This window comes from Rutilus rutilus (genome assembly GCF_951802725.1).
Source record: "Rutilus rutilus genome assembly, chromosome: 11".
Classification (NCBI taxonomy): Eukaryota; Metazoa; Chordata; class Actinopteri; order Cypriniformes; family Leuciscidae; genus Rutilus; species Rutilus rutilus.
Genome location: NC_140216.1, coordinates 39,179,852 through 39,193,413, shown reverse-complemented (window position 1 = coordinate 39,193,413; position 13,562 = coordinate 39,179,852). Strand labels below are relative to the sequence as shown.

The 13,562-nt window shown below is 39.3% G+C and overlaps 2 protein-coding genes across 2 annotated transcripts in view; one reads left to right on the top strand and one right to left on the bottom strand.

Annotated features, from left to right (window-relative positions):
• The first annotated feature begins 484 nt into the window (after positions 1-484).
• tmem42b (transmembrane protein 42b) lies at positions 485-5,672 on the top strand. The gene is made up of 3 exons (XM_084424409.1): positions 485-732; positions 1,038-1,184; positions 2,159-5,672. The coding sequence occupies exons 1-3, from the start codon at positions 526-528 to the stop codon at positions 2,297-2,299; spliced, it is 495 nt and encodes a 164-aa protein (XP_084280535.1). The 5' UTR covers positions 485-525; the 3' UTR covers positions 2,300-5,672.
• Positions 5,673-6,269: 597 nt separating this feature from the next.
• Positions 6,270-13,562, bottom strand: part of zdhhc3b (zDHHC palmitoyltransferase 3b) — an 8,648-nt gene continuing 1,355 nt past the window's right edge. Inside the window, exons 2-7 of the mRNA XM_084424408.1 lie at positions 13,451-13,562; positions 12,203-12,327; positions 11,797-11,893; positions 11,525-11,606; positions 9,706-9,836; positions 6,270-7,876 (exon numbers count right to left, since the gene is read on the bottom strand). The exon at positions 13,451-13,562 is cut by the window's right edge and continues 226 nt beyond it. Of these exons, the coding sequence (XP_084280534.1) occupies positions 7,718-7,876; positions 9,706-9,836; positions 11,525-11,606; positions 11,797-11,893; positions 12,203-12,327; positions 13,451-13,562 (706 nt within the window). The 3' untranslated portion in view covers positions 6,270-7,717. The remainder of the gene's footprint in view (positions 7,877-9,705; positions 9,837-11,524; positions 11,607-11,796; positions 11,894-12,202; positions 12,328-13,450) is intronic.

Here is a 13,562-nt window from a genome sequence, read left to right as displayed (position 1 = left end):
ACTTTTATCATGGATAGATGCACTTTTATGATGGATAGATGCACTTTTATGATGGATAGATGCACTGATGGATAGATCCACTTTTATGATGGATAGATGCACTGATAGATAGATTCACTTTTATGATGGATAGATGCACTTTTATCATGGATAGATTCACTTTTATGATGGATAGATTCACTTTTATGATGGATAGATGCACTTTTAGCATGGATAGATTCACTTTTATGATGGATAGATGCACTTTTATCATGGATAGATGCACTTTTATGATGGATAGATGCACTTTTATGATGGATAGATGCACTTTTATGGACTTCAAAACAGAAACATCCATTCACTGCCATTATAAAGCTTGGAAGAGCCAGGACATTTTTTAATATAACTCAGGGTGAGTAAATCATCGGCTAATTTTCCTTTATGGGTGAACTATCCCTTTAACTAAAACGCAGCATGGACTCCAGTTCCCAGAATGCACCTGCTCTCCGTGATGCTGACGCGTGAGTGTTTTCGCAGTGCTGGAGAATGATGTGTGATGGGTCTGCTGCTGAAGTCATGTTTCCCGGTGTCCTGTACGCGTTGCTCGCGGGGTTTCTCGGCGCCGTCGCGTCCTCGTCCGCCAAACTGTCTCTCGGAACCGACTATCTGAAGGGTGTGTGTGAGACGGGCCTGCGGACCTGGGGCGAGCAGAGGAAATTCACGCAGCACAACGACACGAGCGCGTGCGACTGGGTGAGTGTGTGTGTGTGTGTGTGTGTGTGAGTGAGTGAGTGAGTCAATGCTGGAAAACACAGCAAACACCCGCACTGTCTCATCATCACGCTTCACAGTCACACACACACACACACACACTGCGCAGTTAATGCATGCATGATGATGATGATGATGCTGTTACGTGACAGACATGCATGACCTTCAGCTCCGCGCGCGCGCGCACGTGCCATCGCTCTTCCTGATGCATTAGTGAATCCCATTAGACATTTATGGCTGCTGAATATTGCAGTGTGTAACAAGTGTTTTCCACTTCCCCGTGACAGCTGCACATTCCTCTCAGGCTGCTGTGTGGAGGTCTGCTGTTCACCTGTAATGCTGTGATGTGGACCTTCCTGGCCAAAGCCCTGAGGAGCTCGTGCTCGTCGGCGCGCACCACTGTGACCACCACCGCCTCCAACTTCATCTCTTCTGTGAGCAAACTCCTTCTCAGGAGGGAGGGATGCATTCATGTTTGAAATTGCATATGAAATTTCCATGCATTCGGATTAGGATTCACAAAAGTTTGACTTTTGCATATTTGTCAGTCATACATAAATTTCACAGGTACTTTTTTTAACAGAGTAAATGTAATTATTTTCAGAATAAACAGATTTATGCTGATTCTAAGCCAAATTAGAATGTGGTTACTTAAACTTAATTTAGGTACGAGCCTATATATATACACACACACGTTTACACACTTTTATGTTAGATGTGATTAATCGATTTAACAGCAGTTTGTTTAATGTTAAAACTGTTGCATCCGAATGGATGAAAATTTTATATGCAGTTTAAATACATAAGTCTTAAATTTACACTCTAGATATGCCCAGCTTAATCATAATTATAAAATCAAATATTAATAACAAATTAAAATGAAATAATTCCTCAGCTTGCAAAACGCTCCAGTATGTCACCACGTGTAATATATGTGTAAAAATCATCATCCAGTCATCATGAATGACATGAAAAATCATAGAACGGTCATTATTTATAGATCAAACATGATTGCAAAAAACATTAGTGTTTTAAATTACAAATTGTGGTAAAGAGTTAATTTGGGTTGCAAATGAATGTGAAAAAAAAAAAAAAAAATGGACATGAAATATTGATTTGATTAAAAAAAATATTTTATTAAATATAAATTTAAATCATAATAAAAATGATAAAATACAGTAGTCAACATTTGAAGTTGATCAAAACCTTTTCATCTAAGTTATACATGAATTTTGAACAATACCCGTATAACTTTTTTGATCCACTTCAAATGTTGAAAATATTGTAAATCTAAAATAATAGTCCATTGTAGCATATAAAAGAATAGCCTAATATGAATTAGTATATTATTGTTATTAATGTGATGGAGCTCTCAGTGCGTGTGTGCTGATGTGCGTCTGCTCGACAGGCGTTTCTGGGGCAGCTGATATTCGGGGAGACCCACGTGGCTCTGTGGTGGACGGGCATCTCTCTGACTCTGTCTGGTCTTCTGGTGCTTCATCACACATCGCCCAACCTCACGCAGTCCCACGCCAGCAAGAGAGACTGACCCGCTGACCACGGTCTGACCGATGACAGCTTCATCATCATCATCATCATCATCATCACTCACTATGGGTCCAAATGCTCGAAGACGCACAAACACGCGTATTTTCTTTTGCTTCACGGCACCAGAGCTGCTCGACATATATCTCTCACGTGGAAGATCTACTGTCATGCCAAAGATCTGTTTAAATATTTAAAACATTTATTTATATGCATTATTATTTAGTATTAAAAATCCATAGGAAAGTATTAAAAACAACCTATATCACTTTTAATGTGATAATGATGAATCTCAGGCGTCTAACATGTCTGGATCAGATTTCACCTCAATATCAAGAGAAAAAGAGAATACATGTTTTGAATAAACAAGATGGAGGCTGATTTTAGGACCATAAAATAATAGCTAAAAAACTGAAAATTCTACAGGAAAACTCACTGTAGATGCAGATGAGCAATTTCATTTTTGAGTGAAATATTTATGGTAACACTTTACAATAAGCTCCCATTTGACAACATAATGCGTTAACTAACATGAAGATGCCAGTTGATTTGACATTTAATTTAATATTTTTCTTAGTTTAAAATTCCAGTTGCTGCTTCAAGTCATGCCCTCAGTGACATCACTTCCTTCGGTTTTGCAGATTCGCAGTCATTCCCTCCATCATCCTCCAGCACTGTGAGCGCCGCGCGTGGCAATAATAACTGCGAACCTCGGCATTGTGCATCCTTCACCGGAAGATGCTTTTCCGAAATATATGCCACATATCTTATGCATGCAAACATCCAGTGATGTGAGAGCAAAGACACTTCCTGTAGCTGTGTGAACAAACACCAACCAAAACCTGTTCTTCAGCCCCTTCTTCAAACACACCGAGACTTAGCAGGAGGATGCAATCATGCTTGCTGTTCGACCTGTGTAATCACATATATTTCCTCATTTTTTTTAAATTGAGTGTTCATCAGAGGGGTCCAAGACCCTAGGACTTTTGTCGCACTTGGATTCGAGGAATTTTGTGGTTGAAATTGAAAAAAGTAACAAATCCTTCCCTCGCGGCTCAATTTGACCCCCTTAGGAATTAATGGAATGTGAGGAATGCTTCATTACACATAGAAAAAACTAAAAATGCTCAAAATTCAAACTAAAAATGCTAAAACTTTACCAAAAAAAGTCTACATGTGTAGCTGAATGCATACTGAAGAGAAATTACTTTAGGACCCAGCGGAACAGCTCATTTGCTACATATAGAGCTATACTGGCATCTAGTGGCAGGAGTCATGAAATATCATGTTATATTATTATTTTTTCCACAAGAGGTCGGCAGAGACACCCAATGTAAGAGATTTTGAGCTGAATTAACCTGAATTGAGTCTGACGCACCCACCGCTAGCCTAGCTTAGCACGAAGACTGGAGGTAAACGGCTCCAGCTAGCATACTGCTCCCAATAAGTGACAAAATAACGCCAACATTTTCCTATTTACATGTTGTGATTTGTATAGTCACAGCGTGTACAAATAACAAGGTCACATGAGACACAGCCATCTTCTAACCGTATACATACTGGGAACTATATTCTCAGAAGGCGAAGCACTGCTACTTCTGCGGAGTGATTTACTCCAACTCTGAGCGAACTCTCTGCTCCTCACCACGGGGCTTCTCAGGCGCTGCGAGCAAATCACTCCGCGCAAGTCGCAGTTAAAAAAATAGAAAAAAATATTATCAAAATGAAATAAAATAAGCTTTATGGACAAAATACAACAACAAATTAAGTATAATTTTAGGGCTTTGGGTCGTCTTGACCCGCGAGGGAAAGATGTGTTACAAAGTGCGAGGGAAGGATGAAGGTTAAGTACTTTTTTTTTTCCCTTTTCCAAACCACAAATCAGCTAAAAACCGCCTTAAGCTGTGCTGCGTTCCAGTCCAAAACTGTCATGCCATTCACTCGCAAACTTCCCTCCGTCTCGTTCACTCGGATGTACGTCATTGCGAGTGCCCACTACTGGCGGAAACTGCAATGGGCTGAATTGGAACGTCCTAAGCCCTTGATCACTTGGAATCAGCTGTGGAGTTGATTTATTATTTACATTTTTTTTTTCCTTTAAGAATTTGTTTAATGCAGCATCCAAATGTTTATGTGTGTTTGGGTTGTTTTAAACAAAAAATATATATAATTAATATATCATAGAGTTGTCTGTTGTGGTGGTGATTAGATGAGATATGTGGTGACGTCACAATCGTACTGCATTGTGGGACATATAGGTGCCTGAAGTGTACATTTGAAGCAGACTCGCTCCCTCGGTCAAAATCGAGGGAACGAGGGTCTGTCCATATAAACTTCCCTCGTCCACTTCACGAAGTGGAACGCACTTCAAAATGGCGGCAGGGATTCCCCCAAGGGGAAGTGCTTAGGGAAGTTCGCAAGTGCGTGTCTAAAAGTGGACTGGAACGCAGCATTGGTTTGCGGGTCTTCCAGCGGGTGTGTCATCATCATTAGGGGACTGAAGGATCAGGTCTGGCACTTCCTGTGAATTACTCTAGTTCTTCCTGTGGTCTCGGTCGGCCGCATGAACCCGGACACTCGTAGAGCAGCTAAACATAGATATTAATCAAATAAACATGGACCGAATGCGTTACACACGTCCATTCGTTGCGCAAAAACACCATATAATGTGACGTTATAAAGTCCCTGGCAATGTGATGTTTTTAACGTGTTTAGTGTCGAGAACATTCGTCCTGCTGCGTGTAATCATAACTTCCACATTACACGCAAATAATGTTTCATATGGTTATTATAATTAGGGGTGTTTCTGATGATGAACATTCAATGCATCCACTGCAGAATGTAATAATCAGCTGAAAGGAGTAGAGCACAAACACATTGAAATTGTTTCACTTCATTTAGTAGCCTAAATCAAAATTAGAATTGAATTGTTAGAGCAAATAATTGACACCCCTAGTTATAATGATGCAAACGGACTAATAATTGTTAATGTGTTAATGCTGAATCAAGGCCAAAGTGACACTTGTTTCTATATAGCACGTAGTATTTGAGATGCGAAATATAGATTATTAAAATATGAATAAGTTGCCTTATATGCGGGCATTCCTTCTGTGTCATGATCATATATTGTCATATTTGGCATTAGATACTGTATCACTGGGGACCAAACGTGTGCAAATCTTTGACTTTGATTTCAAATGAATGGATGAATGAAATGAACTCAACCATCTTGTAGCATTTGTGTCCGTTTGCCTTAGTCACTGTATAACAATAAGGCCACATTTATAAATGTGTAAATAGTTTTATTATTTAATGGACAAACTAGAGGTCTGTAAACTCATCACTACAACATTGAATCATTAAACCGCTATAAAGTGTGTTGTGCGATTGTTTCTTTGTCAACAGCATGTGTGTGTGGACAGAAAACACTGAGATGAACTGATTTTGCACCAGTTTCAGGATCATTTTACAAGTTTGAATCTGCAGATTTGATTCCTCATAGACAGTGTTGAGGAAAGTTACTTTTAATGCGTTACAGTAATACTCAGTAATGGTGTCGACTTATGAATTTACACATGGTTTGTCTTAAAGCATATTAAAAACATCACATAGACATATAAACAACATTAAAAGCTGGATTTTCACCACAGGGGGACTTTAACATGACAGGTTATATTACTAACTGTAAAACTCTTTTCATTGAAAGCTGGAAGTAACATGTTTTGTTATGTTTGTAAATTTGATCTGTTCCCATGCACGCATAAGTGCACAATTTTAATTATTTAACAAAAAAAAAAGCAAAATAATGAAGTAAAAAAGTTTCCTCAGTGCACAAATATTGTGAAAAATGAATAAATTAATGCACTACTTCACTTATTACATCCAAAAAGTAATCTGATTACTTAATGCACATTACTTGTAATGCATTACCCGCTCGGAAATCATCAAATTACGACAGAGGAAAAACACAGCAATGAAAAACAACAGAAAGAGAAATTTATTGAACTGACTTTCAAAGTGAAAGCAAACGGAAACACCCAAAACTGCATTAAGATATTGATATACATTTAAAATACATGCACAACATAAAGCACAGAAAAAAAAACAAAAAAAAAAAACAGGCAAAAGATTGTGCAAAGAAAATAAAAAATAGAAATGTCAATCATTGAACAGCAGTGATTATGAAGACTGAACGTTAATGAAGACCCGTAGGAAGCGTTAAACACTGATCCACCAGCACAGACACTGAACACCTCAGCGCATTGAAATCCAATGAACTTTCAGTCGAAAACCTAACGTAAACATAACTGTGCTCAAGACAGGACGTCTACATCTGTCGGTTTCTAGTTTAACAGCGTTCGAGGCTGCAGAGGATGAAGGCGAGATGAATATCTGATGGTCTGAGCTGGATTTGGAAGAGAAACAGGATTGATTTCATCATGTGAACCTGAGGGACAAAGACAGCAGCCATCTGGATTCAGGAAGATCAAGCTCACGCTCAAACACTGTAGTGACGCCGTAATGTAGGAATCCATGAGCACCACCGCCTGAACAGGACAGTGAAGTATTGCTAACAGTGTATTACAGTCGCACGGCTATTTCTACGTCTGCGTTCATAAGGGAATTACACATAACCCCCTGAATCAGTCAAAAAAACTTCATATTTCACCCCAAAAAATGCTTAGCATCAAGAATCAGGCAAGATGAATTGACATCATTCTCTAGATTAATAAACAATGTAAATGCAAAAAAAAATTTTTTTTTTATAAATGTATATATATATTGTATATATAATTTTAGCATTTATTGCATGTATGTTTTTTTTTATGTAATTCAGTAAAAATGACTATTACAGCGAGGAGAATCACCAGTGAGAATGAGAAGAAAAAAATGTCAATCTAAGGGTTAAATGCATTTAATTATCATGAAAATAGACAATGCAAAAGAAAAAGAAAAGAAAAAAGAGGATTTTGCTGTGGAATACAAGCCGGACGTGCTTTCATTAGTGTTATGCAAATGATGAATGCGTATTAATCAAGAAAGGGAAAAAAAAACTTCAGGAGATTCTTTGTTTTTTCATTATGAAATCAGATTTGGCAACAAAAGAAAAGGCATTTCTCAACAAACCAGCGAATGTAAAGGCATCTGTCAATCAAACAAATCAAATCAGGAGATCAACGAGAAATACGTTTGCCACGGCTGGTGATGGTCAGTAAGTGTCATGGTCAAGGCCTCTAAAATCTCATCAGCTTTAATATTTCAACCGGCTGCAGAATCTCATGACGTCGATCACAGTGTGGGACCGGTTACAGCCGAGCGTCTCGATGAGCGTGAAGAAGCCACTAGAACAGTGAGATCTTTCAGGACAGACAGAGTTAAAAAGCAAAGAGATGTTTGTGTGCAGAGAGGATGTTTCGGCGTCTCAGACCACGTACTGGTAGAGATTGGCCTTGCCGTGATCCGGCCTGGCGAACGGACTGAGCCAGGAGAGAGAGAACGGGTGACCGAACACCACCTTCATGTTCATCCACTTGGACCTTTTGGCCCACCTTCGCTCTTCTTTCTTCAGCTGCTCGATTCCCTGCGAACGAGAGTTTACATTATGTCAACGTTCAGGTTCAGTCTACTCCATCCAAACCAGGGGTGGGGAACATTGATCCTGGAGGGCCATTGTCCTGCAGAGTTTAGCTCCAACCCTGAAAAAAACATTCAGCTGCCTGCAACTTCAGTAATCCTGAAGACATTGATTAGCTTCAGGTGTGTTTGATTAGGGTTGGAGCTAAACTCTGCAGGACAATGGCCCTCCAGGATCAATGTTCCCCACCCCTGGTAAAAAAATCAGGGTTATTTTAAATAAGATTTTTTTTTTTTTTAAATAAAATAAAACCTAAACAAACATTTCTCATTTTCATTTAGTTTAACTTGATGTACTTAAGTAAGAAAAAAAACATTAAAAAAACACTAAAAATTACAAAAACACAACAAAATGACTAAAATTGTATTAAAATGAAAACAGAAACATAAAAATAAAAACATTAAAATAATATAATAGTATGTCACTGATACTAAAATTATTATTACAATTTCACAAAATTAGATTCATGAGACTCTTTATTTTAGTATCATTGATATACTATTATAGTTTTATTTTATTAATACTTTTAATTATATTTTATTTTTTCCATTTTAATTTGAATGTCTTGGTCATGTTTACATACATCCAAGGTCAAAAACAATTACATTTTCTCATATTATTCACTTTCGGCTCTTTTCTCAGTGTCTGACACGCTTCGAACGAGGATTCAGTCTCTCTAAGCCCCGCCTCTCTGAGAGCTGCTCTGCTCTGATTGGACAGAAACCAAATGCTCATTATCATATCTGAATCTCAGCTCTTGATCACAGTGATACGAACAGTAAGGATGGCGTGGGTTTTACCGTATCAATCTGATCAAAGTGGATTTGCTTTGTCAGCAGAAAACATCGTCTTCTCCACATGAACAACACGAACCAAACTCTTCCAGTCTCAGATACACTAGTGTTTGAGGGCGGGGCTAAGAGACGCTGTTCAGCAAATCAAGACCATTATGCAAATGAGTTACAAACCGACACAGGTTCAGCTACAACTACAGTTTTTGAGGGTGGAGCAAAGCAGACGCTTTTCAGCCAATCAAGACCATTATGCAAATGAGTTACAAACCTACACAGGTTCAGCTACAACTACAGTGTTTGGGGGAGAGGCAAAGAGATGCTGCTCAGCCAATCAAGACCATTATGCAAATTAGTTACAAACCTACACAGGTTCAGCTACAACTACAGTTTTTGAGGGCGGAGCAAAGAGACGCTGTTCAGCCAATCAAGACCATTATGCAAATTAGTTACAAACCTACACAGGTTCAGCTACAACTACAGTGTTTGAGGGCGGAGCAAAGCAGACGCTTTTCAGCCAATCAAGACCATTATGCAAATTAGTTACAAACCTACACAGGTTCAGCTACAACTACAGTGTTTGAGGGCGGAGCTAAGAGACGCTATTCAGCCAATCAAGACCATTATGCAAATTAGTTACAAACCTACACAGGTTCAGCTACAACTACAGTTTTGTGAAGGCGGAGCAAAGCAGACGCTGTTCGCTGGTAGCCAATGAAAACCATAGGCGGGCATTATGCAAATTTGTTACATAGGTATCCAACAGGAAGTGAGACTGGAATTAGAGACGACTCGTTTCAAGCTGTTCAGAATCGATTCTTTCTATTAAGAGACAATATTGTGAACTTTGATCTTTAAAACTTTGCAGAGCTTTTACATTCACAGACAGCTTTATTACACACTACATGAAAGGGAATAACTGAAAAAGCAAAATAGGGGCACTTTAAGTTTCAGTTAAGGATAATAACCATAAGTGTCACTTACGGTCTCGTCGTTGCAGATGGAGTGCACCTGCGTCCCGAACATCACAGAGGTGAAAATGAGGAAGAGCAGACCCTCAAAGCACAGGAGGATGAGGAGGATGACTGTCGCCGGAGGAGAGAAGGAACTGCACTCTGAGGACGGGAAACAGGAACGATCAATACAGGAAGCTCTAAACTCATGGACGAATCAGAGCGCTCCGTTACAACACAAACAGCCAATCATTGAGCAGCACTCTGAGGGAAAATTAGATTAGATTAGATTAGATTAGATTCAACTTTATTGTCATTACACAAGTACAGGTACAAGGCAACGAAATGCAGTTTAGGTCTAACCAGAAGTGCAATAGCAGCAAGTGCAGGATATACAGTGGTTCATAAGTGCAGAACATGGATATGTACTGAATAAATATAGAGTTGAATACTATTATAAACAAAAATTTACAGATAGATTGTCCTATGAATATAATATACAGATAACTATTACTGTGAACAGAATTTACAGCTAGATATGTACTGAATATAATAATATACAGATGGCTATTACTATAAACAGAATGTTTACAGATAGATATGTACTGAATATAATATACAGATGGCTGTTACTATAAACAGAATTTTACAGATAGATATGTACTATGAATATATATACAGATGGCTATTACTATAAACAGAATGTTTACAGATAGATATGTACTGAATATAATATACAGATGGCTGTTACTATAAACATAATTTTACAGATAGATATGTACTATGAATATATATACAGATGGCTGTTACTATAAACAGAATGTGAGCATAATATACAGATGGATATTACTATAAACAGAATTTTACAAATAGATATATGTATAAGTTAGGCTAATGAGCAGTATAACAATGGATTTAAAGTAGTGCAAATAAAGTTTGGACAGAAGCTATCCGAGTGAGTGCAGTGGAAGTAATTGCATATTACAGTTAAGGTACGATATTGCAATGTATATATAACAGTCGGTACTGTAAATAAACAGTCGGCAGTGCAAATGAGCATATTCCAGTCAAGGTAGTAGTGCAAGATGCATATGTAAACAGTTGTTACTGTAATAACAGTCAGCAGTGCAATTGAACATTATAGTATTGCAAATAACAAATAACAAAATGGAGGCAGGTGTGAGGAGGGAGAGGAGAGTCAATCAGTATATGAGGGGAGTGGGATCAATGAGGGTTAGAGTTTAATAAAGAGACAGCTCTGGGGAAAAAACTGTTCTTTAGTCTGCTGGTCCTGGTCCGGAGGCACCTGAAACGCCTGCCGGAAGGCAGGAGAGAAAACAGTCTGTGGGCTGGGTGAGAGGAGTCCTTAAGGATGCTGCGAGCTCGATGCAGACAGCGTTTCCTCTGGATGTGCTCGATGGCAGGTAGTGGAGTCCCAGTGATGCGCTGGGCGGTTTTCACCACCCGCTGCAGTGCCTTGCGCTCTGCAACAGAACAGCTCCCATACCACACTGTAGCACAGTTGGTCAGGATGCTTTCTATTGCACAGCGATAGAAGTTCACCAGGATAGTGGAGGAAAGCTGATTCTTCCTCAGTGTCCTCAGGAAGAAGAGGCGCTGGTGAGCCTTCTTGACCAGGCTGGAGGTGTTGGTTGTCCAGGTCATGTCCGCCGAGATGTGGGTCCCCAGGAACTTGAAACTGGAGACACGCTCAACAGCCATTCCATTGATGTGGATGGTGTCGTGTGTGCCTCTTGACACTTTAAGTGTCACTTTAAACTTTAAAAGTGACACTTTAAACTTTAACTTTAAATATAAACCCAGGCCATGATGCAGAAACAAACACTTACTTGCCCAGTCTTCTTCAAAACAGAAGACAAAATGTAAAGCCACCATCATGAGAGCATGAAGGGAAATCAAAGCAATGTACATCTGGAGACGAGAGAGGAAACAGTACAGATTATTTATATGCTATTACAGTTTTTATTAATATTTTGATTTTATACGTTCAGTTTTCAGACTTCTGATATTTTGGTGACCGTGACAACCATGGCACAAAACCAAGCAAAACTCATAAGGATTTAAATCTGTGTGTTTTGTGAGTAGTTGTGATGAAACTCACGGTGAAAAGCACAAAGTATTTTTGGTTGTTCTCTCCCACACAGTTGTTGACCCAGGGGCAGTGATGGTCCATCTTCTTGATGCAGCGTTTACACACACTAGACGGAGCAAACACACACACTTTCAGGAAACTCTCTCTGAATCTAAGGTCACAGTCGTGGTTTATTGCACCAGCAGTGACCATTTAGTTATTGATGCTGTGTGTGAGTGCGTGTGTGTGTGAGAGAGATTGTGTGTGAGAGTGTGTGAGTGCGTGTGTGAGTGAGTGAGTGCATGTGTTTGTGAATGTATGTGAGTGTGCTTGCGAGTGTGTGTGTGTGTGTGAGTGTGTGTGAGAGTGTGTGTGCTTGCGAGTGTGCTTATGAGTGTGTGTGAGAGAGTGTGTGTGTGTGTGTGTGTGTTGTTACCTGCAGTGATGTGCTCTATCAGGTTTGATGCTGCAGCACTTGGGACACTTATACACCACCTGTCCCGGCTTGAGCTGCAGACTCTCGATGAACTCTTTAGTGGCGTTTCCCTTTGGAACGGCTCCCTAAAACCAGAGGAGGAACGAGTCAAAACCATTTCTCATCAACCAATTATAAACATTAGTATTGTGATTTTACAGTTGTATTGTAAAATAAAAACATTTGTATTATTATACTATTTTACTTAAATACTTTTTTATTTTACAATAAAATTAAACATTTACTATTGCAATTGTTTTATTTATTTGTTTGTAATTATTATTATTACTACTATTATTATTATTTAAATGTCATATTTTGTGCAGCCCTACAATCAAGCACAGCAAACCTGGATCTTATTAAATTTTTTTTTTTTTTTTTTTTTTTCTCAATTGCAGTTCCTGGCGTCAGTTTCATGTTCAGAGACACTGTAAGTCAGTCATTGCTAGTTTGACACTTTCAAGACATTGATCTGTTTGTCTGAGTCACACAACACGACTCAACATGAGTTCACATGAGTTTAGGGCGGGGTTATCTCTGTGTGTGTGTGAGTGTGTGTGTGTGTGTGTGTGTGTGTATATATATATATATGTGTGTGTGTGTGTGTGTGTGTGTGTATGTATGTATGTATGTATGTATATGTATATGTATATGTATATGTATATATATATATATAACCTGCAATTCATCGACTGGCCACTAGAGACAGACGCCAAAAGAGAGTCAATCCCATAGACCCCCATGTTAAAATGAAAATGCTAAACTTTACAGCAGAATAAAATATGTTTATAGCCTGGTGCAAAAAGTGGTTTTGGTCTCTATAGCTGTTTTAGCCCTTCATGACGACTGTGAGGGGGTGAATTTTTTTATAACTCATCCGTTTAAATTATATTAAGCCTTAAAGTTCTGCATAATTAAGGGCGTGGCCACTTGAGTGACAGGTGGATTGCTGCTGATGTCACTACTAGCCGTTTGTCTGCTTCTGTTAGCGTCACGTCACCTCAGCTAATCCGTCCCGCTGCAAATTTTCGTTTATCCGGGGGTGACGTGCTGCCAAGATGGCGACGACTGGCTCCGCCCACTTTGGGCTTCAAAAATGTCACGCACACTACGTCCATATTTTTTTTACAGTCTGGTGTGAACGGGCCTGGATCCGTGTGATCCGGACTGCTGTGTGTGTGTGTGTGTGTGTGTGTGTGTGTCACTCACCGGGTCGGTGCACATGGCTCTGAAGTGTGACGCCAGCGCGAGGAAGGCGAGCCCGTTAAACACGGCGCCGTTAATGACGCTGTACGCCACGTTCTTCGCCGGCAGCAGCATT

Coding starts and splice junctions, on each gene's coding strand:
- tmem42b (XM_084424409.1), top strand. CDS start 526: ATGATGTGTGATGGGTCTGCTGCTGAAGTCATGTTTCCCGGTGTCCTG. Junction 733..1,037: donor ACACGAGCGCGTGCGACTGG/GTGAGTGTGTGT, acceptor TCCCCGTGACAG/CTGCACATTCCTCTCAGGCT. Junction 1,185..2,158: donor CCTCCAACTTCATCTCTTCT/GTGAGCAAACTC, acceptor TCTGCTCGACAG/GCGTTTCTGGGGCAGCTGAT.